Source organism: Oncorhynchus masou, chromosome 13, assembly GCF_036934945.1.
Source record: "Oncorhynchus masou masou isolate Uvic2021 chromosome 13, UVic_Omas_1.1, whole genome shotgun sequence".
Taxonomy (NCBI): domain Eukaryota; kingdom Metazoa; phylum Chordata; class Actinopteri; order Salmoniformes; family Salmonidae; genus Oncorhynchus; species Oncorhynchus masou.
Window position 1 is genome coordinate 65,059,158 of NC_088224.1, and position 24,874 is coordinate 65,084,031.

At 43.7% G+C, this 24,874-nt stretch overlaps 2 protein-coding genes across 5 annotated transcripts in view; both read right to left on the reverse strand.

The window, feature by feature from the left end:
• LOC135552842 (tripartite motif-containing protein 3-like) overlaps positions 1–6,767 on the reverse strand; it is a 52,568-nt gene extending 45,801 nt beyond the window's left edge. The window contains exon 1 of the mRNA XM_064984735.1: positions 6,589–6,767. The gene's annotated coding sequence lies outside the window, so the exon portion shown is untranslated. The remainder of the gene's footprint in view (positions 1–6,588) is intronic.
• Positions 6,768–9,476: 2,709 nt separating this feature from the next.
• Positions 9,477–20,860, reverse strand: LOC135552844 (inverted formin-2-like). Of its 4 annotated transcripts, none has more exons than XM_064984743.1 (13): positions 20,498–20,860; positions 19,424–20,079; positions 15,588–15,649; positions 14,352–14,454; positions 13,994–14,079; positions 13,761–13,861; positions 13,588–13,658; positions 13,280–13,387; positions 13,119–13,189; positions 12,866–12,983; positions 12,301–12,465; positions 11,901–12,046; positions 9,477–11,727 (listed from the first exon to the last, which is right to left on the reverse strand). In XM_064984743.1, exons 2-13 carry the CDS (start codon positions 19,685–19,687, stop codon positions 10,305–10,307), a joined length of 2,718 nt encoding a protein of 905 aa, XP_064840815.1. In that variant the 5' UTR covers positions 19,688–20,079; positions 20,498–20,860; the 3' UTR covers positions 9,477–10,304. The 4 variants fall into 4 exon arrangements, with proteins under 4 accessions (XP_064840815.1, XP_064840812.1, XP_064840816.1 ...); XM_064984740.1 differs by having other exon boundaries at positions 19,424–20,169; XM_064984744.1 differs by having other exon boundaries at positions 20,493–20,860.
• Between the last annotated feature and the right edge of the window lie 4,014 nt (positions 20,861–24,874).

The following is a 24,874-nucleotide window of genomic DNA, read 5'->3' on the forward strand; positions in this document are numbered from 1 at the left end:
ACCTGGTGCTCAGTGTCTCTGTCTATATGAATTCAGAAAGCTAATAAAGTCCATGTCTGTGTCCAAAATGGCATCTAATTCCATAGTGCACTACTATTGACCAGGGCTCTGCTCAAAAGAATTGCACTATGTAGTGGATACGGTACCTTTTGGGATGCGAACATAGTCCATTATCTCAGAGCCAGGGGTCAGGAGGAGCACAAAGTACCTCACTAACCAGCCAGCTATGACGCTACAGGAAATTAAAGGCCCCACCGGGCCTTCATGGCTGGACTGCCGACATTATCTACCGAAGGAGTTATCCGGATGGCTCCTCCGTAGTGTCGTGACGTTGCCTGCGCGCCCATCTGCGGCCTGCTAGCCATTAGCTGTCTTATCGGCTGCTATCTGAATAGACAATCGGACAATTTATTTATTTATTTTAATTGTTATTGTTATTTTTTTCTTTTTGGGCCTCTAGCTATATCTATTGTTTTTATTTTTGTTGTTGTTGTGTGATTTGGATTAATCCCCTCTACCACACGGAACCCCACTAATCTACTGACGGAACGCAAGAGGTGGCTAATAACAGACGTCCATCCATCCATCCTAGCTTGCTACTGATGGCCTGGCTAGCTGTCTAAATCGCCGTGACCCCCAACCAACCTCTCCACTCTCCGGACCCTTTTGATCACTTGACTAAGCATGCCTCTCCTTAATGTCAATATGCCTTGTCCATTGCTGTTCTGGTTAGTGTTTATTGGCTTATTTCACTGTAGAGCCTCTAGTCCTGCTCATTATACCTTATCCAACCTATTAGTTCCACCACCCACACATGCAATGACATCTCCTGGTTTCAATGATGTTTCTAGAGACAATATCTCTCTCTTCATCACTCAATACCTAGGTTTACCTCCACTGTATTCACATCCTACCATACCTTTGTCTGTACATTATACCTTGATGCTATTTTATTGCCCCCAGAAACCTCCTTTTACTCTCTGTTCCAGACGTTCTAGACGACCAATTCTTATTGCTTTTAGCCGCACCCTTATTCTACTCCTCCTCTGTTCCTCTGGCGATGTAGAGGTGAATCCAGGCCCTACAGTGCCTAGCTCCACTCCTATTCCCCAGGCGCTCTCTTTTGACGACTTCTGTAACCGTAATAGCCTTGGTTTCATGCATGTTAACATTAGAAGCCTCCTCCCTAAGTTTGTTCTATTCACTGCTTTAGCACACTCTGCCAACCCGGATGTTCTAGCTGTGTCTGAATCCTGGCTTAGGAAGACTACCAAAAATTCTGAAATTTTAATTCCAAACTACAACCTTTTCAGACAAGATAGAACTGCCAAAGGGGGCGGTGTTGCAATCTACTGCAAAGATAGCCTGCAGAGTTCTGTCCTACTATCCAGGTCTGTACCCAAACAATTTGAACTTCTACTTTTAAAAACCCACCTCTCTAAAAACAAGTCTCTCACCGTTGCAGTCTGCTATAGACCACCCTCTGCCCCCAGCTGTGCTCTGGACACCATATGTGAACTGATTGCCCCCCATCTATCTTCAGAGCTTGTGCTGCAAGGCGACCTAAACTGGAACATGCTTAACACCCCAGCCATCCTACAATCTAAACTTGATGCCCTCAATCTCACACAAATTATCAATGAACCTACCAGGTACCTCCCCAAAGCCTTAAACATGGGCACACTCATAGATATCATCCTAACCAACTTGCCCTCTAAATACACCTCTGCTGTCTTCAACCAAGATCTCAGCGATCACTGCCTCATTGCATGCATCCGTAATGGGTCAGCGGTCAAACGACCTCCACTCATCACTGTAAAACACTCCCTGAAACACTTCAGCGAGCAGGCCTTTCTAATCGACCTGGCCGGGGTATCCTGGAAGGATATTGATCTCATCCCGTCAGTAGAGGATGCCTAGATATTTAAAAAAAAGCCTTCCTAACCATCTTAAATAAACATGCCCCATTCAAGAAATTTAGAACCAGGAACAGATATAGCCCTTGGTTCTCCCCAGACCTGACTGCCCTTAACCAGCACAAAAACATCCTATGGCGTTCTGCATTAGCATCGAACAGCCCCCGTGATATGCAGCTGTTCAGGGAAGCTAGAAACCATTATACACAGGCAGTTAGAAAAGCCAAGGCTAGCTTTTTCAAGCAGAAATTTGCTTCCTGCAACACTAACTCAAAAACGTTCTGGGACACTGTAAAGTCCATGGAGAATAAGAACACCTCCTCCCAGCTGCCCACTGCACTGAAGATAGGAAACACACTCACCCCTGATAAATCCACCATAATTGAGAATTTCAATAAGCATTTTTCTACGGCTGGCCATGCTTTCCACCTGGCTACTCCTACCCCGGTCAACAGCACTGCACCCCCCACAGCAACTCGCCCAAGCCTTCCCCATTTCTCCTTCTCCCAAATCCATTCAGCTGATGTTCTGAAAGAGCTGCAAAATCTGGACCCCTACAAATCAGCCGGGCTAGACAATCTGGACCCTTTCTTTCTAAAATGATCTGTCTAAATTGTTGCCGCCACTATTACTAGCCTGTTCAACCTCTCTTTCGTGTCGTCTGAGATCCCCAAAGATTGGAAAGCAGCTGCGGTCATCCCCCTCTTCAAAGGGGGGGGGGGACACTCTTGACCCAAACTGCTACAGACCTATATCTATCCTACCATGCCTTTCTAAGGTCTTCAAAAGCCAAGTCAACAAACAGATTACCGACCATTTCGAATCTCACCATACCTTCTCTGCTATGCAATCTGGTTTCAGAGCTGGTCATGGGTGCACCTCAGCTACGCTCAAGGTCCTAAACGATATCTTAACCGCCATCGATAAGAAACATTACTGTGCAGCCATGTTCATTGATCTGGCCAAGGCTTTTGACTCTGTCAATCACCACATCCTCATCGGCAGACTCGACAGCCTTGGTTTCTCAAATGATTGCCTCGCCTGGTTCACCAACTACTTCTCTGATAGAGTTCAGTGTGTCAAATCGGAGGGTCTGCTGTCCGGACCTCTCGCAGTCTCTATGGGGGTGCCACAGGGTTCAATTCTTGGACCGACTCTCTTCTCTGTATACATCAATGAGGTCGCTCTTGCTGCTGGTGAGTCTCTGATCCACCTCTACGCAGACGACACCATTCTGTATACTTCTGGCCCTTCTTTGGACACTGTATTAACAACCCTCCAGGCAAGCTTCAATGCCATACAACTCTCCTTCCGTGGCCTCCAATTGCTCTTAAATACAAGTAAAACTAAATGCATGCTCTTCAACCGATCGCTACCCGCACCTGCCCGCCTGTCCAACATCACTACTCTGGACGGTTCTGACTTAGAATACGTGGACAACTACAAATACTTAGGGGTCTGGTTAGACTGTAAACTCTCCTTCCAGACCCATATCAAATATCTCCAATCCAAAGTTAAATCTAGAATTGGCTTCCTATTTCGCAACAAAGCATCCTTCACTCATGCTGCCAAACATACCCTTGTAAAACTGACCATCCTACCAATCCTCGACTTTGGCGATGTCATTTACAAAATAGCCTCCAATACCCTACTCAACAAATTGGATGCAGTCTATCACAGTGCAATCCGTTTTGTCACCAAAGCCCCATATACTACCCACCATTGCGACCTGTACGCTCTTGTTGGCTGGCCATCGCTTCATACTCGTCGCCAAACCCACTGGCTCCATGTCATCTACAAGACCCTGCTCGGTAAAGTCCCCCCTTAATCTCAGCTCGCTGGTCACCATAGCATCTCCCACCTGTAGCACACGCTCCAGCAGGTATATCTCTCCAGTTACCCCCAAAACCAATTCTTTCTTTGGCCGCCTCTCCTTCCAGTTCTCTGCTGCCAATGACTGGAACGAACTACAAAAAGCACTGAAACTGGAAACACTTATCTCCCTCACTAGCTTTAAACACAAACTGTCAGAGCAGCTCACAGATTACTGCACCTGTACATAGCCCACCTATATTTTAGCCCAAACAACTACCTCTTTCCCTACTGTATTTAATTTATTTATTTATTTTGCTTTGCACCCCATTATTTTTATTTCTACTTTGCACATTCTTCCATTGCAAATCTACCATTCCAGTGTTTTACTTGCTATATTGTATTTACTTTGCCACCATGGCCTTTTTTTGCCTTTACCTCCCTTATCTCACCTCATTTGCTCATATCGTATATAGACTTGTTTATACTGTATTATTGACTGTATGTTTGTTTTACTCCATGTGTAACACTGTGTCGTTGTATGTGTCAAACTGCTTTGCTTTATCTTGGCCAGGTCGTAATTGTAAATGAGAACTTGTTCTCAACTTGCCTACCTGGTTAAATAAAGGTGAAATAAATAAATAAATAAATAAATATAGGTACGCACGTCATCTACCTACATTATATAGGTACGCACGTCATCTACCTACATTATATAGGTACGCACATCATCTACCTACATTATATAGGCACGCACGCCAGCTTTGATATCGGCGTTAAACTAGACATCGGGGTGATTCCGATATTGCCACCATGCTTCACCATAGGGACTTTGCCAGGTTTCCTCCAGACGTGATGCTTGGCATTTAGGCCAAAGGGATCAATCTTGGTTTCATCAGACCAGAGAATCTTGTTTCTCATGGTCTGAGAGTCCTTAGGCACCTTTTGGCAAACTCTAAGCAGGCTGTCATGTGCCTTTTACTGAAGAGTGATTTCTGTCTGGCTACTCTACCATAAAGGCCTGATTGGTGGAGTGCTGCAGAGATGGTTGTCCTTCTGGAAGGTTCTACCATCTCCACAGAGGAACTCTATCATTTCTTGGTCACCTCCCTGACCAAGGCCCTTCTCCCCTGATTGCTCAGTTTGGCCGGGCGACCAGCTCAAGGAAGAGTCTTGGTGGTTCCAAACTTCTTCCATTTAAGAATGATGGAGGCCACTGGGGGGGACGGGGGTTGAACTAGGATTCCAAACAAGATTCCAGACTCTCTCTCTCTCTCTTCTACAAACCCACAGCATTCACAGTCACAATGCACCATTGTCTATTAATCTCCCATAAAGCAGCATGGAATTACAGCAAAGACTCATACTAATGACATTATTAATACAGCACAGTACAATTATGTATTAGTACACAGTATTACATTATAAAACTACAGTAATAATGTAATATTAATAGTGTAGTAGTAGTAGTAGGGACAGCATCCTGTAACCAGTCAGACCATGCTTAGCTTCAGACCATGCCTAAGGGTTGCATGTCTGACTGAGGGTTGCAGTCAGGTCTTATTAACGGTGGGCGCTGACTACAGCGAACAGCCTGTGTCATGGCTGCTGATGTCTGTCTGATCTTACGCATGCAGGGCTGCTTACTCTGAGCAAGACCAGGGCTGTGGGCAGCTCCCCTACATACTGACCTGAGATCAGTTGTTAGCTGTGTTCAGTGCCCTAATAGTGCACACTGTAATATATTAACAGATCTGGGAACCGCTGTTCGCTATAGTCAGCTCCCACCGTTAATAAGACCTGACTGCAACCCTCAGTCAGACATGCAACCCTTAGGCAGTAGGAACAGCATCAAACACAGTCTACCCAGTAGTCAAACATGCACGGCATCCAAAGTAGTCTTCTACAACCCAACATAACCTAGCACTGCAACAAACTTAAACACATCTCACTAAGAAAGGCAATCAACATTGTGGAACACCACTGGACATCTATAATGTTTGATGCAGGATAGGGGAGGTACCTAGACATCCAACCCTGTGACAATACAATGCCAAATGATGAGCCATAGAATGACTTGAACATAGATCTAACCTGCTGATTCGCATGTTCCTGTCTGACAGTAGGAGATTACAGTACCATTACCTAACATTACCTAACACTGAAACAACAGAACATCATTACCTTCCATAACACCAAAACACAACATAACATTATTACCTAACACTGAAACATAACATTATCTAACATACACTCTTAGAAAAAAGGGTTATTGGGCTGTCCCCATAGAAGAACCCTTTAGGGTTCCATGTATAACCCTCTGTGTAAGGGGTTTCTACCTGGAACCAAAAAGGGTTATTCAAAGTGTTCTCCTATGGGGACAGCTGAAGAACCATTTTAGTACCTTTTATTCCTAAGATCTTAACATTTAAACATAACAAACATATATAGACATATATGATCAATTCTCCAAAATACTGTAACCTCTTCCAGCCACAAGCCCTGCCCATAGACTGCAGTATAGATGCCCACCTGCCACCGAGAAGAGCAAGCAGCCAGGAGCCAAAATGGAGAAGTGTGTGTGTGTGTGTGTGTGTGTGTGTGTGCCCCCCCCCTGTTATGAATAGAAGAGCCGGAGAAGCCTAGTGGTCAGTAACCACTGCTGTTCCTGTTCTGTGATTCATTGAACTGAGGCAGATGCCAGACGAGATACTGTAATCAATTATTCAAACGCTTCCTTGCATCCATATGTAGCGAAAGATCCTGGACATGGCAATGCACTGCACTACGGTTGGCTGGGGAGAAAGCCCAGAAAGACAGACAGCAAGAGAGAGAGGCTGAATGGGAGGATTGTACTCACATGAATTTCCAGGCAGCCTTAGAGAGAAGTGTCAGCATCCAAGTCCACACAGAGAGCTGTCCATTGTCTAAGTCCTACTTTGTTAAAACAGAATCCACAGAGAGAACGGTGAGAAAGGAATAAATGGGCAGGGTCTGCTGTGTTTGGGAAGAGAAGGAGAGAGAGACCAGGAGACGAAGGAGAAGAGAAAGGAAGGGGGGAGAGGCGGGACCCATACAAAGACTGTTTGAGGATTGGCTAGAGAGCAGTGGGAGGAGTTTAGTTGTCCAATGATATATATCGTATGTAAATGAGATATAAATGATGTAGAGCATCCTCAGAATGTGATGGAGGGACACAGACTGTCTACTGCAATAGGGTGTGACCTTTTTTAACCACGCCCCCTGCCCATAAAAGGACAAAGGTCGCTTTTCACTGATTCCTCTGGTCTGAATCAGGATGCTATTTAAGACATAAGGAACACATAGAGAAGCTGTAGAGAAGACAATGGCCAAGCCCTAATAACTGTATTTACCATGAATAAATGTAGCTTACCCATTGAGCAACTGATGAGGGGTGATCTTTATAGAAAATAACTCGGACTAGAATTCCAAACAAGATTCCAATTAATAGATCTAGGGGTTGGATAAAATGGCTTATCTTTATGCAAAGTTAGTACAGGATGAGAAGATGAGAAGAGAAGTGGAGGGAGTGATGGAGGGATGTGAAAACAGTAGAGCAGACCAGCTGGGACTTCTGTATCCTGAAGGGTGAAAGGCAAGAGGACAGGGTGGTGCTAGGGTTTGGGGGTAGGGATGGGGGGTGCAGTGTGGGGTGCAGTGGAACATGCAAGGCGATGCTTTCAGAAGAGGTGTTTAAAAACCCAATAAGACCAGAGGTGGCATCCCAAATGGCATCCTGTTCCCTATATGGTGCACTACTTCTGACCAGGGCCCATAGGGGAAGTACTGTCGCTCACCATATAGTGATGCCCTATTAAGGGAAAGAGTGCCATTTGGGACTCAGACCAGGATCGTCTCTAGTGTTTCAACAACAAAGGATTTGTGATCCTCACTATTCTTTTGTTCTCCCCCACAGCCATAAAGTTCTTCATTAATGGGTTTAGAAAACTGGTGCATCTAGGTGGAGGAGATAGAAAGCGAGAGAGGAGGGAGATAATGTACATGGTGGTAATAGGAGGTGTTGTATTTATGCTGACACAGGTTTGGAGGGGGTGGAGGAGGGGTGGGGGTGGGCATAGACGGCCCTGTCAGGGTTGCATTGTAAGAGATGGGGTTGCTATGGAGACTGCATCCAGCCCAGATGGCAGCCAGACAGACAGGCAGACTCAACAGCAGCCGCAGATTGCAGAAACCAGACTGTACAGTAGATAACAGAGACAGACTACCGCTACACATACATAACACTGTGTCCCAAATGGCACCCTATTTCCTATATAGTGTACTGCCTCTGGTCAAAAGTATTACACTATATAGGAAATAGGATCCCATTTAGAATGCAAGCATATAATGTTCAAGCAATAACGGTCTCTGATAATTTTACATAATGGAAGCTCTTATCCACGCATCTGTCTGTCTATTTGTATGCTTATCAAGCACAGGATTTAGAGCAGGAGGACAGCTTTCAATATATAATGTCTTTCTGGAAAGCTAAAGATTTAATATAGTGGTTTTTGGTATCGTTTGGTGTTTTTTCATGAGGACCATCACAAAGGTTTATCAAAATAATACATCACGACTCAAGTCACAAACAGTGCCACGTTCACTCCTCTCTCCCAGAGATCTCTGCAACACAAGTTAATCCCTCACCCACCCCCTGGGATCAGGCCAGCCTGAAGTAGCTGGGGGTAGGCAGGGGGCCCCTATGCCTGGTAGAATGGCAGACTGGGGTGCATGAGTGGGCAGGGGGGGGCACATGGTGCAGAGGGGGATGCATGGTGTACATTCTGGGGCTTCATGCTGAGGCCCTGGCTGCCAGGAGAGGCAGGGTGGTCCCTGGGACTGGCAGAGCGGCAGGCTGGCTGGAGTGCAGGGGGTACATCCTTGGGGAGGCAGGTGGAGGCTGGGATGCTGGGGCCACACACTGAAGCAGTTTGGGGAGTACTTGCTGGGTCCATGGCTCTCTCCCTCCATTGTGCTATGCCACCAGGTGCTGGTAGCTTGGGCTGCATCCCAAATGGCACCCTATCCCTATATAGTACTTTTGACAAGGGCCCATGGCCTGGCTCTCTTCATTTCTGAGACTGAGACCTCAACAACTTGGTTTGGGATTAGTGACGTCCTCCCCACCATGGAGCTGCCTGCCATTCAGCCTGGCTAAGAGACTGGCTGTCTTTGTAACACTGACCCCAATAAGAGCAATACAATAGTGTTTGGTTGTTTGTCAAATCAAATCAAATTTATTGGTCCCATACACATATTTAGCAGTTATTGCGGGTGTAGCAAAATGCTTGTGTTCCTAGCTCCAACAGTGCAGTAATATCTAACAATTCGCAACAATACACACATCTAAAAGTAAAATAATGGAATTAAGAAATATATAAATATTAGGACGAGCAATGTCGGAGTGGCATTAACTACAATACAGTAGAATAGAACACAATACATACATATGAAATTAGTAAAAGAAGAGGAGCACTTTAAGAAGTGGAGCACTTTAAGAAGAGGAGCACTTTAAGAAGTGGAGCACTTTAAGAAGAGGAGCACTTTAATAAGAGGAGCACTTTAAGAAGAGGAGCACTTTAATAAGAGGAGCACTTTAATAAGAGGAGCACTTTAAGAAGAGGAGCACTTTAAGAAGAGGAGCACTTTAATAAGAGGAGCACTTTAAGAAGAGGAGCACTTTAAGAAGAGGAGCACTTTAATACAAATTTGAAATGACGTGATAAATGTAATGCAAAACACTTTTATTATTTAACAGGTTTGTCCATGAAATTATTTGATCTTAATACTGTGTATTTCTCTTTACAGGCCCTCGCCTGTAATTGAATGTAATTTCTACAGCTCTGTAAGTATATCTTCCTGCAAATATAATTTAATAGTACTGGATATGGCAAAGATAGTTCCAGTATTTTCCAAGGTAAAGATCACATGGGGTCCATTCTATTCAACAGTGGGTTTATTCAGTCAGAAGAATACTGATGTAAATATATCACTATTATTAAAGACATTGGTAAACATATTACAGTAAGTGTCATGCTCTTCTGTGGGGGAATATGAGGTGGTAGAATGAATAAACAGTGATTTGTTGGTGGCCTACAGCACACTACATGTGGCGTTGCTGTCTCACTCTGCCACCTAGTGGAATAAAGTTACATTTGTCTTTTGGACACATTCTCCAAGTCTCAACAGATCATTATTTACCACTAAAAATCCACTTCAACAGTTCCCTTGAATTAAGCCTTTATAAAATCAATGGATGGATATAAATATATTCAATAGACCATAGGGCAATGTAACATCTGTCTGAGTAGTCTGAATCGGAATAAATAGATGAATCACGAGTCTAGAGCACCTCTAGAGTCTATATCCTTGTTGTTAGCAAGGCTTGCTCTTCTTTCCCAGTTGTTCAAAGAAAGACATTAATCCATAGCCATCTGGTTTGGGCTCAGGGCTTGTCCAGGACAGACTCCTTTGTCCATTTCTCCTGGTTCAGCTCTATGTGTGTAGGTCTCTCTGATAACACTCTTGGACACCTGGTCTTGGACACCAGATTCCTCACATTGGCCTGCTCTTCTCTCTCAGGCGTTTAAAGAAAGACATGAATCCATTGGTCTCTGAAGGTTTGGGCTTCGGGCTCTTAGAAGGGTTATCCATATTGTGTTTGGGACTCTGAGGAGGGTCAGCCTGCTTGGGTTTCTGGGAGACGAGAGTCTGGAGAGGGGTGGGAGAAAACTCCTTTATCTCCTCATCTTGGTTGTGGTTGAATTCTAGGTGTAAGGGGGGAGGTTTTGTCTTGACTATAGAGGAGCTCTTGTCTTGATTCAGCTCTCTTAGCTCTACATGTGTAGGTCTCTCTGCTGCTGACAAGCTGTTGGATACCGTGTCCTGCTGGACACCAGATGTCTCACAGTGGCGAGGGGTGGTGGGTACCACCAAGCCTCTGTTTTCAGAGTCCCTGGGGATGTTGAGACTTGTTGTCATGACGTTGTGTTTTGACAAGGGACTCTTAGACACCAGGTCTTGGACACAAGACTTCTCAGAGTGGCCAGGGAGTTTGGTGAGGTTAGGTCCTCCAGAGGCTTTGTGTTTCGGGGACATCAGACCAGTGTCTACTGACTTCATCCTCCCTATGACCCCCAGAGTAGGAGTAGCAGGAAAAATGAACAGATCATCCTCTTCCTCTTCCTCAGTAGGAGGGGCTTTAGGGAGGAGGGTGAAGGTGTGTCTGCGGGTGAGTATTCCCTTGGGGGAGAGGTGAGGGTTGAGGAGGTATCTAGCCAGACTCTCGCTGCCTCTACATGCATCTCCCAGCAGCCGCTGTCTATCCTCTTGGAAGGTCCTCTGGTGAGGGGAGGTGGAGGTGATGGTGGAGGATGTAGCATTAGTGGTCGTAGCGTTGGGTGATCTTGTGGAGGTGTTAGTATTATTGGTGGCATTAGGAGACTTCTGCTGCTCCAGGCCGTACTCCCCAGACGAAAGACTACCACGGCTGTTCTGATACCTCAGAACCTTCTTGGACACTTCACGCAACATCTGGGCTTCTTCCTCATTTCCCTCTTCCTCTTCCTCCTTGTCCTTCATCATCACTGAGATGGGTCTACCTGTGGAGGAGCAAGAGGAGGAGCTGCTGCTACCGGTTCTCCTGGTTGGCTGTGTAGAACCAGAACTAGAACCTCTGTGGTTCTGCTCTGGTTTCTTAGGGTTTTGCTGTGTCTCCTCTGGATTTGGAACCATGTTCTCTTTCCAGTTATTTTTGCTGTGGGACTGGTCCTTCTGGTCGCTCTGAGAGGTCCCAGTCAGGTCTCTGGCAGAGTTCCGCTCATTCTCCTTCCACACCTCTGTGGCCTTAACAGAACCTTGGTTTCCTTGTTCTGCCGAGACGAGGTTTACTTGAATGGGGACCTTTGATAGGCTGCTACTGGTGCAGGAAGGTGTGCCCTTGCCTTTTCTCCTTTGGGACCCATGACTGGTCAGGAACCTAAATCAAATCAAATGAAACTTTATTCAAAGTAAACATGAATGTCACAAAACACTTTCACAGAAAAAAATGAAAAACACAAAAATACAATACAAAAGGAAAATCGCTAGATAACAGATTATATTTCCAAAAGACAAGTTCAAAAGAGTGATGTTCATTAAAGTATGTCTAACTTCTGTAGTACGGACTCCAGGGCCACACCCTCCATATCCTTGTCCCGTATGGAGCAGGTGGCGGTGGAACGGCGTTTAGCAGCATCACTCAGCAGTCTGTCTCTGGTTCTCCTCTTCACCTCCGCCACCTCACGATCACGGTTCTCCTACACACAGATACAATAACACAATAACACACGCCAGAGACAGTGAACACTGGAGTCCACCAAAAAAGCAGGGAAGGCTAAAGAGAAAAGAGTAACTCAATGAAGACAAAAGCCAGCAAAAAGTCCTCACACAGAAAAGAGTGACATGGAAAGCTAGGCTCCCAAGGGGGCCAAGATAAAAGTCCGTAATACAGAGAGCATAAATAATAGTATGTAAAAGGAGCATGTAGACTACTTTCTAAACCGTTTTTTACCTGGATCGCCCTCAGGAACTTTGCACAGAAAGAGCTGAAGATGGAGCAGCATTCCTCCAGTCTGAACTTGCTGGGGTCTTCACAGAAGTACTCAGCCACTGAGTCACTGACTGAACCCAGCGACTGCAGAGAGAGCTCAGTCTCAGCCAGGCAACACTCTGCTTCCTACAGGGGACCACACACAGAACAGAAATAACTAAGGTTGTGTCCCAAATGGCACCCTATTCTCCATATAGTGCAGTAGTTTTGAATAAACCCCCATGGGCCCTTGTCAAAAGTAGTGCACTATACGTAAAAAGGTAAAGGGTGCCATTAGGGTCTCGGACTACATTTCTGAAACTACAGGGGACCACAAACATCAACAACCTCATCACTGGCCTTAGAGATGTAGATTCACCACCAGAGATTATTAAGGCTATAAAAAGGGCCCAGAGTTTTTCCTGTTCAGGTTAAGTGGTCAGGCAAAACCTGTGGCCCTGGAAACATGACATAGATATACAGTATAGGGGAAGGTAGCGATACAAGATCTGAAAGGCATAGAGAATACACAGGCAGGCTACCTCACCTTGAGAAAGTTCTCCATCTGAGCCCGTAGCTCCTCCTGTTTCTGCACCTCCTCCTTCGCCTCCTTTACTTTCTTCACCTCTCTCTGAAATTCACTCTCTATGTCCTCTTTATGGATCCTACAGGGGGGCAGAACACCAATATCAATCACTCAATAATGAAAAGCACAATCACTACAATAGAATGCCTTATTGTGGGGCAAACAGCAATATTACACATTTTGTTGAAGTGCGTAAGACATTGTATATCTGTACCTTGCAGCATCGGCGATGTGTGTGAGTTTGTCTGGGAATTTCAGCATGGCCACATCAACCTTCTGAGCTTGCTACAATCGAGATACACATGAACAACTACTGCATCGGAGACAAACAAGATTCTAGATAAAGGATGAGCTTTAAATAAGGGTTCTAATTACCATGACTACATAGTGCATGAGGTTCATGCCTGGTTTGTTGGCCCTTGTGTCCACTAGTTTCAGTAGCGATGCCATCCTGAAGCCAATGGCACTGCCAGCATAGCCACCCTATGGACACACAGAGGACAAGTGAGAGACAGTCAGACAGGCTGACAAATTAACCTGAGGATTATTCAAAACTTGTAGAATGAGTTCTTATTTTTCTTGGGCTTACTCAAAGCGTCGGATGCCAACAACTTAGTTTACACCATAGATAAAGGTATACAGTATATAATGTCATCTATGATATCATTTTTTCCCCCACTCACAGCGTTCATGTAGTTTCCAGTCTTCAGCACCAGGCGGATCACAGAGTGTAGGTCGTCACACTCTAACAGCTCTGGAGTGACAGACAGACAGACAAATGAGACAGTTGAGCTTAGTACAGATACATATTTACCTTATTAAGATCCCGATCACATGCAGGTCACATTCAGGTCACCTTTTCCAGCTGTGATCATGGTGGCGATGGATCGTTTCATTTCATCCATGAATGGGAAAAACTCTTCTTTGAGAACCAAACTGTTGAGGCGCTCCTCATAACTAAAAGAAAGGGCACGAATAATGATTCACATTCTAGAACACAACTGGCATTCAAGACACAGAAAACACAAAAATGTACAAAACTGTGAATTAGACGTTTGTAGATGGTTCAACACACACACACTCACTCACCTGGGAACCTTGATAAGTAGCATCATAAACAGGTCTGCTTCAGGAAGAGCTGACTGGTCCCCTTTGAACCCAACTAGCTGCTTCACCTGCACACACACAACAGGGAACAATCTTAGGAAGACACAGCATTACGGTAAGGGTGGTAACTTGGGAGAACACTGTTATAACTGTCTCTCAAGCTAAATGTGATCAGTTCACTGTGATAGTTAGCATCAACAATGGCGGCAAGCTGGCGGCAAGCCTCAGCTCACCCAATGGTGGTCGAACTGGAGTTTGCCCTATGCAGAACACGGGTGCCAAAGAGACAGCGGCCTGATCTATGCTTGTCTACTGGGAAAGGCTGTGTGAAGTACTGTACCTCTTCTTTCTCTGGCAGAAGCTTACACAGCTCCTTCAGTTTACCTGTCCCAAATTTCAGGCCGTTTCCTGAACTGATGTCGTTGATCATGTCTCCCACTGGCCTGGGGAGAGACACAGACACTGATCAGTTACTGTATTAAAACCAACGTGACTTTGGAAACCTCATCGACTGATTCATTCAATATTCTTTCAATCTCCTAGGGGACTAGTCAAGGAGAATAGCTGTGATTCATTAATCTCCAACTCCACAATGTGGTTATTTTCCTGAATTACTCATGTTCTAGGGTTGGGTCTCTAAAGGTGTTGCTCATTTCCTCGTTGCCATGTTTCTTTAAGCCTGGTAAGCAAGGCTCCTTCTTACCTCATTGGTTGAACACCCTCTTACGGCATTTTTCCACCTAACCAACCATAGACAAGCCCTTACCTGCTACACATAGTGTATACACCTACTACAGCTGAACTGGAACAATGTCTTCCTTCCTCAGAAGCACAAGGACAAAAACTTTGACACAAAAATACATTTAACAGAAAATAGAAAAGTGCATCCATACATGGACATGAAAAATAAATGTAATGACAAAACATTTGGATAATAATACTTCTATGTCTTACTGCTTTATACTTATTGCTTTTTGAGTTTTCTGTACTGCGAGAATCTTCAGAAAGTTAGACACTGTAGCCCATGGCATGTAGTAATTGTGTAATATATAACACAGTAATACTGTGGGCCTACAGAGAAAACCATTTAGAAACACATTAATGCCATGTTTCAATAGTTAATCTGTGGAATGACCTGTTTGCACTGTTCCTGCAGTAGTTATCATGTCGAGTCGACCTGTTGGGACAGGCTGCTGTACCTCAGAAACACAGAGCTGGGAATGTCAAGCAGCCTAGCCTCAGGACTACCAAGCCTTGCTGTCCCAAATTACACCCTATTTCCTATATAATGGACTACTTTTGACCAGAGCCCTATGTGGTCAAAAGGAGTGCACTATAGCAAGACAGTGCAATTTGTGACTCAACCACTGTGTGATCTTTATCCTGAAACACGTGGCTCTGACAAACCCACAGCCCCACACCTTTAGCACACTTCCAGTTTATATTACGTCTCAAATGGCACCCTATTCCCTATATAGTGCACTACTTTAGATCAGACTCTGGTCAAAAGTAGTGCACAATTAGAGAATTGGGTGCCATTTGGAATTCAGTATATCTTTGCCTCTCTATGACACACCTCTTGAACTGTTTCAGGAAGATCCCAACGTTCATGCTTCTCTTGGAGTTCAGTATAGATACCTGGTGGTGGTGGGACACATAGCCATGAAGACATGAGTTAGTCAATAAAAATAGAACACACAAACGCACCAACTTCAGCCGGTCATTCCAGAACACACACATTCACACAGACACACACGTGAAGATATCAGTAGGTCAATAACAGGCGTTGAGTTTATCAGGTGCTTAGCGTTTTCCTTAAACACAGTCTTCTTCTTTATCACAAATACATCCTCATTCCCCCAAAAACAACTGATTCTGACGGTTAAGGTTTTACTGGTTTGATTGACTTGTTTTTGAGAGCCCATGATAAGCCATTGCAACAGCTGTCAACATACTGACATTCCTAAGTCTTGCTCCTCTATACTGAGTTAGAAACAAGGACAGGTAAGAGACTAAAGGCCAGTTTCAATAGCTCCACATTTGACCTTTATTGTACTGCCAAGGTAGCCTAAATGTGATAGCAGGGTGGTTTCACTAGCAAACAACAAGTAGAGGATCAGAAATAGCTTTGTCAATATGACAATAGCATTGTAAACCAGGACAATGATTCACAACAGTTCTGTAAAATCCCAACCGACACCTACAGAAAGGGAAGTACTGTATCTTAACTGAACCCACAGCCCAGTTCTTTGTTATAGAGGTAGCATTAGCCAATACATAAAAGTATCAACTGTATGGCAACAATTAGCAAATATTAGTGCTTAATTTACTCTCCCTGGGTAAACTGATGAAGAATAGTTAGGCTATATTGACTCCACCCTTCAGTTTATACATAAACGCATTCCTAAATGAAACCTCACTGCATAAACATCCTATGTTTGTTAAGCAGAGGAGCATTAAGAGGAACATGTCATAGTTCCAATAAGTCCCACAATATCACACATGAAAAAGGGAAATGGATACATAGTAAAATGATGGTCATTAATTTAGTCCAATTGTGTTGCTTATTCACAGTAGTTTTGTATGGGGAACTAGTGCTTATCTATAAATCCGATTAGATAGCCTCTGCTGGTGAACTAATGCTACTTGTAGAGGGCAAATATTTATTATCAATCTATTCTCTGAGAGTATAGTTAAATCAAGCACTCTGGCAGTTGGCATTCAAATGATGTTATAGACTTCATAGGTACAGTGCCTTGGGAAAGTATTCGGCCCCCTTGAACTTTGCGACCTTTTGCCACATTTCAGGCTTCAAACATAAAGATAAAAATCTGTATTTTTTTGTGAAGAATCAACAACAAGTGGGACACAATTATGAAGTGGAACGACATTTATTGGATATTTCAAACTTTTTTAACAAATCAAAAACTGAAAAATTGGGCGTGCAACATTATTCAGCACCTTTACTTTCAGTGCAGCAAACTCTCTCCAGAAGTTCAGTGAGGATCTCTGAATGATCCAATGTTGACCTAAATGACTAATGATGATAAATACAATCCACATCTGTGTAATCAAGTCTCCGTATAAATGCACCTGCACTGTGATAGTCTCAGAGGTCCGTTAAAAGCACAGAGAGCATCATGAAGAACAAGGAACACACCAGGCAGGTCCGAGATACTGTTGTGAAGAAGTTTAAAGCCGGATTTGGATACAAAAAGATTTCCCAAGCTTTAAACATCCCAAGGAGCACTGTGCAAGCGATAATATTGAAATGGAAGGAGTATCAGATCACTGCAAATCTATCAAGACCTGGCCGTCCCTCTAAACTTTCAGCTCATACAAGGAGAAGACTGATCAGAGATGCAGACAAGAGGCCCATGATCACTCTGGATGAACTGCAGAGATCTACAGCTGAGGTGGGAGACTCTGTCCATAGGACAACAATCAGTCGTATATTGCACAAATCTGGCCTTTATGGAAGAGTGGCAAGAAGAAAGCCATTTCTTAAAGATATCCATAAAAAGTGTTGTTTAAAGTTTGCCAAGCCACCTGGGAGACACACCAAACATGTGGAAGAAGGTGCTCTGTTCAGATGAAACCAAAATTGAACTTTTTGGCAACAATGCAAAACGTTATGTTTGGCGTAAAAGCAACACAGCCCATCACCCTGAACACACCATACCCACTGTCAAACATGGTGGTGGCGGCATCATGGTTTGGGCCTGCTTTTCTTCAGCATGGACAGGGAAGATGGTTAAAATTGATGGGAAGATGGATGGAGCCAAATACAGGACCATTCTGGAAGAAAACCTGATGGAGTCTGCAAAAGACCTGAGACTGGGATGGAGATTTGTCTTCCAACAAGACAATGATCCAAAACATAAAGCAAAATTTACAATGGAATGGTTCAAAATAAACATATCCAGGTGTTAGAATGGCCAAGTCAAAGTCCAGACCTGAATCCAATCGAGAATCTGTGGAAAGAACTGAAAACTGCTGTTCACAAATGCTCTCCATCCAACCTCACTGAGCTCGAGCTGTTTTACAAGGAGGAATGGGAAAAAATTTCAGTCTCTCGATGTGCAAAACTGATAGAGACATACCCCAAGCGACTTACAGCTGTAATCGCAGCAAAAGGTAACGCTACAAAGTATTAACTTGAGGGGGCTGAATAATTTTGCACGCCCAATTTTTCCGTTTTTGATTTGTTAAAAAAGTTTGAAATATCCAATAAATGTCGTTCCACTTCATGATTGTGTCCCACTTGTTGTTGATTCTTCACAAAAAAATACAGTTTTATATCTTAATGTTTGAAGCCTGAAATGTGGCAAAAAGTCGCAAAGTTCAAGGGGGCCGAATACTTTCGCAAGGCACTGTATCTGGACAGAAAGGAAACACAGCCTTCCAATCACAGCATGATAATGAATCCTATAAAAAAAGATTAGGGTGGAATCGTCTCCAAGTTTTGCTCATTCTGATTGGTTTGTTTTGAACACAACATTTCCACTAATACATCGTTGCTTCCTGATGTACTTGAGTTTGATCCCAGTGAGGCGCACATAGAATCATGATGGAGCCGCACCAATAGAGAGACTGCTTCCCAAATGGCACCCTACTCCCTTAAGAGTGCACTACTTTGACCAGGGCCCAGACCAGAAAACAGTATCATCATGGAGATAAACAAGAGTCATGGGCTGCTGGAATTGATGTATTTCCCAACCTCCACCGAGCCACCTTAACCGTAACCCTAACCCTGGCCACTATGACGACATGACCGAGCCTGTTACAACAGAAAGGCTGTAGGAAAACAACACATCGCCCTGTGATGATATGATGTACACCACAACTACACTCCACACACTCCCTAAGAAAATCAATTAGGGTCTAAAGAACACATGTCAACATATCCAATATCTCTGGTCATAAACAGAACAAATATTCATTTTCAATACACTGTTTCGGTCTCTCGTCTAACCCCAGAAAGTATAGCTGCTCAAAACAAACTCTCAGGTGAGAAATCATGAGCAAGAAAAGAATGACAGAATTTTGCATGACATTGAAGAGGCCTTGACTGGGACCAGATAGGATATGTATGCCTTGCATTTAACATTACATTTAAGTCATTTAGCAGACGCTCTTATCCAGAGCGACTTACAAATTGGTGAATTCACCTTCTGACATCCAGTGGAACAGCCACTTTACAATAGTGCATCTAAATCATTTAAGGGGGGGGGGGTGAGAAGGATTACTTATCCTATCCTAGGTATTCCTTGAAGAGGACTTATATACTGTATCTGATCGAGGAGCAAAATAGCTGATGTGGTGGTACCTCTTGACTTAACCTTTTCAACTCCATCTGTCAGTATAAAACTAGAGAAGTGCTTCCTAGTACAGTAGGTTAGGTCAACTCACCACTTCTGTGCCCTGACCGTTGGTTGGCTTGCCTCTGAGACTCTGTCTGTTCAGAGCCTTCTGTACCTGTCCCTGTCCCTGATGTCGGCTGTGACTGAACAGCTCCTCAATCCTCTGAGTGTCCAGCTCATACTCTCCCAGGGTCTTCTCTTCCGTCCAGATGTTGTGTTTGCCCACCACCACGTGTTTGGGGATCGCATCCCAGTTGAAGTTACGCATCTTGGAGCCGCTGCGCTGGAGGCCTCTAGATAGCCCAAAGTCCATGCCAGGGGGCCAGGGGGAGGCGGGGGCCAGGGGGAGGCGGGGGACCAGGGGGAGGAGGTGGGGGCGAGGGGAGGTGGTGGTGGAGGAGGAGGAGGTGGGGGGCGAGGGGAGGTGGTGGTGGTGGAGGAGGAGGTGGGGGGGCGAGGGGAGGTGGTGGAGGAGGAGGAGAAGGTGGGGGGGCGAGGGGAGGTGGTGGTGGAGGAGGAGGAGGTGGGGGGGCGAGGGGAGGTGGTGGTGGTGGTGGTGGAGGAGGAGGAGGAGGTGGTGGTGGAAGAGGAGGTGGTAGAGTGACTGCTGATTCCATCTTTAGTGGAAAAGAATTAGATGGACCAAGGATCAGGAACAGATCATGGTCTCATCATTATTGCTTCATCATTACCTCCATTTTGTACCTGCAAGGTGTCACGGAAATGTTCTTTGATTAGTATTGAAAATCAGTTATTGAAGAGGGTGATATAATCCTTTTCTTTGATTGATCCCTCCTGTAAAGAAATAATGGTACCGGTGAACTTTTAACAGAGAATGGTAGGCATGCAGCAGAACTTACTCTATTGCCCAGCACCGAACAAGCCTCATGACAATTGTTGCTGAAGTGCTCAAATGAGACAACATATCAACAAATGCATAATTCGAAAGACATTGAAAGCAGCCTAATGAGAAAATACGTGTATGAATTTACAAATCAAAACAATACATCCACCAGAAAAACTGAATACAGTAAGCTACCTATTTTGATCAGGTTTTCTCTTTAAGCTACTAATGTGTTATAACATTCAACGTAAGGGAAGAGGATTCTGTAGCCTACCTTACCTGCTCGATATGCAACGTTCCACCAAGAGTGAAAACAATTTTGAAACACCAAAAACTACAATTCAATTGAATCCATGAGTTATACCGCCGCCTTCCTCTTCAAACTTCAACATCGGACGTGTGAATTGAGTTGACTACGACCACTGGTCTGCTACCAGTGCTGTCAGGTTTCCACTAGATAACTCAGCCACAAAGTCAGGTTTCACAGCCACATCGTCAGGTTTCACAGCCACATCGTCAACATTTCCAAAACATATATAGTATGCTTTTTGCTCTTTATTTAAGGTTAGGGTTAGGCATAAGGTTAGCAGTGTAGTTCAGGTTAGGATTAAGGTTTAAAATCAGATTTGAAGAAGATCAATTGTAGAAATGGGCGGGGTTTAGACATAATTATGACCTTGTGGCTGTGTTAACTAGTGACGACCGAGGTGTCAGAGGAGACGTAAAAGTATGTCGCAACTTTATCTGCCTAAAGATGTATATAAACCCTGAATTCCTGGTACAACATTTTGGCCATTGAGAGGCTTTGCAGCCACCGGTCAGCCATATTGGCACTCCCAAGTAGGAGCAGTCCTCCATAGGAATGATCGAAATTATACAGTTTTTCAATAAAAGCTGCACTATGTCACTTTTTGGGCGACCCCACCAAATTCACGTAGAAATGTGTGTTATAGGTCTGTCATTCTCATTGTCTAAGAAGCGGTAAATCTGTTCTCCGTGTGCCATTTCTATGATTCCCATTATTAAGTAAAACTATTAAATATTTTACATTTGGTTTTGTACAACAGCTTCAAACAGCTGAAAATACATTATTGAAGGTTACTAGATTGAAAATAAGAATTTGTTATTAACTGACTTGCCTATTTTTAAAGGTAAAAATAAAAATAACACACACGGGACGGTTGAGCTAACATGTGCTAATATGATTAACATGAAGTTGTAAGTAACAAGAACATTTCCCAGGACATAGACATATGGGCATAAACTTAAATTATTGTTAATCTAACTCCAATTTACAGTAGCTATGACAGTTAAAGAATACCATGCTATTGTTTGAGGAGAGTGCACAGTTATGTACTTAAATCAATTAGGCACATTTGGGCAGACTTGATACATCATTTTGAACAGTAATGCTGATGTTCATTGGATCAGTCTAAAACGTTGCACATACACTGCTGCCATCTAGTGGCCAGAATCTAAATTGTGCCTAAACTGCAATAATACATTGTGGCACTTCTCTTGCATTTGAAAGAAAAATATATATATGTTTAGCTAATATAATATAAATTAAAAGCATGCATTAAGGTGTCTGTGTGTGTGGCAAAAACTAATGTAAACATTAATAAATGCATTTCTATACCTTCGAAAATATCGGAGTGCCAGAAGCCATCGAGGTACGGTGGCTTCAACACAGTGCCCACTCTTAGTCATCTAGTGTATATATACATTAATGACTGAGCCAGATGCCCTGTTAACCCCCTTACTGCCAGTGCCATGTTCCATTTTGACAGCAGTACTGTAAAATCTGCACTGTGTCTGGCCACCCAAATGTGTCAGTTTACAGTAGGCCTAGTGTTCTTACTGAATTATACCAACTGAATTATACCACTGATATAATCCAGTGAGATGTAAACAGTGTAAAACTGGTCATAGGCTGCAATGGGAGTTGAATGGAAACCAGTGTGGGCGAGTGCACCTCCGACTTCATCGTGTCACTGTCAGCTGATACATGTAAAAAATGTAATTGGTTAATACTTTCCGTGTACCCATGTTTGTCCTGTGTAAATGCATTTTTTTCTTTGGGTTCTGAAATCGGTAGTTTTTGATAAAAGTAGCAATTTATGTGATGTCTGTCAGACTAGTACTGTGCCACGTAATCCACTGTTTTCCAATGGAGTAGTAAGTTCAAATCAAATCAAATTGTATTTGTTACATGTGCTAAATGCAAAGCTGTAGACTTTGAAATGCTTGCTTAAGATCCCTTCCCAATAATGCAGGTGTAAATATATATATATATAATAGAAATAGTAACACAACAGGAATAAAATACACAATAATCAAGCTACTGAGTGTGCATAACATTAGGAACACCTGCTCTTTCCATGACATAAACTGACGAGTTGAATCCAGGTGAAAGCTATGATACCTTACTGATGTCACATGTTAAATGCACTTCATTCAGTGTAGATGAAGGGGAGGAGACAGGTTAAAGAATATTTTTGTCTCAATATTTCTTGAAACAATTGAGACATGGATTGTGTATGTGCGCCATTCAGAGGGTGATGCAGCCAGTCAAGATGCTCTCGATGGTGCAGCTGTAGAACTTTCGGAGTATCCGAGGGCCCACGCCAAATCTTTTAAGCCTCCTGAGGGGGGAAGAGGGGCTGAACGAGTGTGTGTGGACCATGTTAAGTCCGTAGTGATGTGGACGCCAAGGAACGAAAGCACTCAAACCGCTCCACTACAGCCCTGTCAATGTGTATGGGGGCTTGCTCTCCTCTCTTTCTCCTATAGTCCATGATCAGCTCCTTGGTCTTACTGACGTTGAGGGAGAGGTTCTTGTCCTGTAACCACACTTCTAAGTCTCTGACCTCCCTGTAGGTTGTGTCATCGCTGTTGGTCAGCAAACTTGACGATGTGGTAGGAGTCGTGCGTGTCCACGCAGTCGTAGGTGAACAGGGAGTACAGAAGTGGACTAAGCACAGATCTATGAGGGGACCCCGTGTTGAGGGTCAGCGTGGCAGAGGTGTTGTTGCCTTCCCTCACCACCTGGCGACAACCAGTCAGGAAATCCAGGATCCAGCTGCAGAGGGAGGTGTTCAGTCACAGCGTCCCGAGCTTGGTGATACGTTTGGAGGGGACTACGGTGTTGAACACTGAGCTGTAGTCTATGAACAGCATTCTCACATAGTTATTTCCCCTCTAGTCCAGGTGAGTTACAACTTTAAGCATGCACTACCACTTCATCATTATATAAATATCCATTCTTTAAGGCTTACTGTGTACCTGTGCTTGTCCTGATTGTTATATTTGGAATCCATCGTTTTGGCATTTTATGCGTCCCCTGCCTAAACAAAAAAATATGGTGTGCAATGACAGGCTGCTCCTTCTCTGTTAACAAATAATGGTTCCCTTGGCAGAGGTCACGTAAAATGCTACATTTATCAAAGACGACAGATTTCAGCAACTAAATTAAAGCTTGCATTTACACAGGAGAAACATACGTACAAGGAAAGCAACTCGATGAGTCGGAAGTGCAGTCCTCCCACACTCATCACCACTCAAATCCATTGTATTTGTACATTGTGGAGTTGAGAAACCTGACTGAAGCGATCTCCATACCTGGCCTAGAATGTGTTCTTGCCCGGAGCTGTGAAACTGGTAATGCAAATAGAAACATTTGTTTTGTCCATACATTCCACCTGAGCTGCTTCACTGTATCCACCTAGCATAATAGCATAGCATTTTTTTCTACCTCCAAAAGCTTCAAACACACTAACAAAGCTTTGTATTTCTGCTAACAGACCCATAACCACGACCACAAATGCTCATACAGCCATTCAACCTTCGATGTTGGATCCGCGCTGCTCTTGAACCGTTTATGCTACAAACACCAAGCCAACATTGACATGTGCAGTCAGACTCAACTTAGATTGCTTCAACACATCTTTTTGATACCATTCATAGGCTATTGTATAAACTATAAAGCTTGTTGTATCCTCATTCATTTCAATGGCAGAACAACCACCACAGAACTTTCAGAATGTTCAAACAAACACATTTGATAGATTATGGTGCCATATTACTCTATCGTCGCTGTCTGATGTAAACCTCATCTCCATTTTTGCCAATTTTTTTGAAAGCTGTAACTCCCCTCAATGTACTCAGAACATTTCATGCCTCTAGGACTAAGAAAATTTATTAAAAATAGCCTCTGAAGTTTAATAACTGTATGTTCGTTAATGGGAAAACATGGCTATTTTTCAACTTCCTGAAAGGTTTCTGTTTTGGAGAGGCTTTCATCAGACAGCGACATTATGCTCTACAGTGCCCACTATAAGCCACTATAATATCGCCACACGTACAAACCACCCCAAAACAACCATCTTTAACTAACTCGTAGCTTATGACAACCCTAGTACTACCATTATTACTGCAGTCACTACCATTACTGCTACTATTTCCCAGACATAATACTTCAAGACTAGCAAGCACACATTTTCTTTTATATGAAATGTCCTTTTCTAGTTTGTGTTAATACTGAGTTTTTATACAACATTTTCAGTATCATTAACTGAACACATTCAGGGGTTCAGGGCCTGACCACCACCTTTTGGGATATTACATTTCAGGCACCCTAGACTTTTAGGTGAAACA

What these genes read in the sequence shown, in the direction of transcription:
- LOC135552844 (XM_064984743.1), bottom strand. Translation starts at nt 19,687, where the DNA reads ATGGACTTTGGGCTATCTAGAGGCCTCCAGCGCAGCGGCTCCAAGATG. An exon ending in TTCCTGAAACAGTTCAAGAG is followed by an intron (nt 14,455 to 15,587) that starts GTGTGTCATAGA and finishes GTCTCTCCCCAG; the next exon opens with GCCAGTGGGAGACATGATCA. An exon ending in CACATCGCCGATGCTGCAAG is followed by an intron (nt 12,984 to 13,118) that starts GTACAGATATAC and finishes GCCCCCCTGTAG; the next exon opens with GATCCATAAAGAGGACATAG.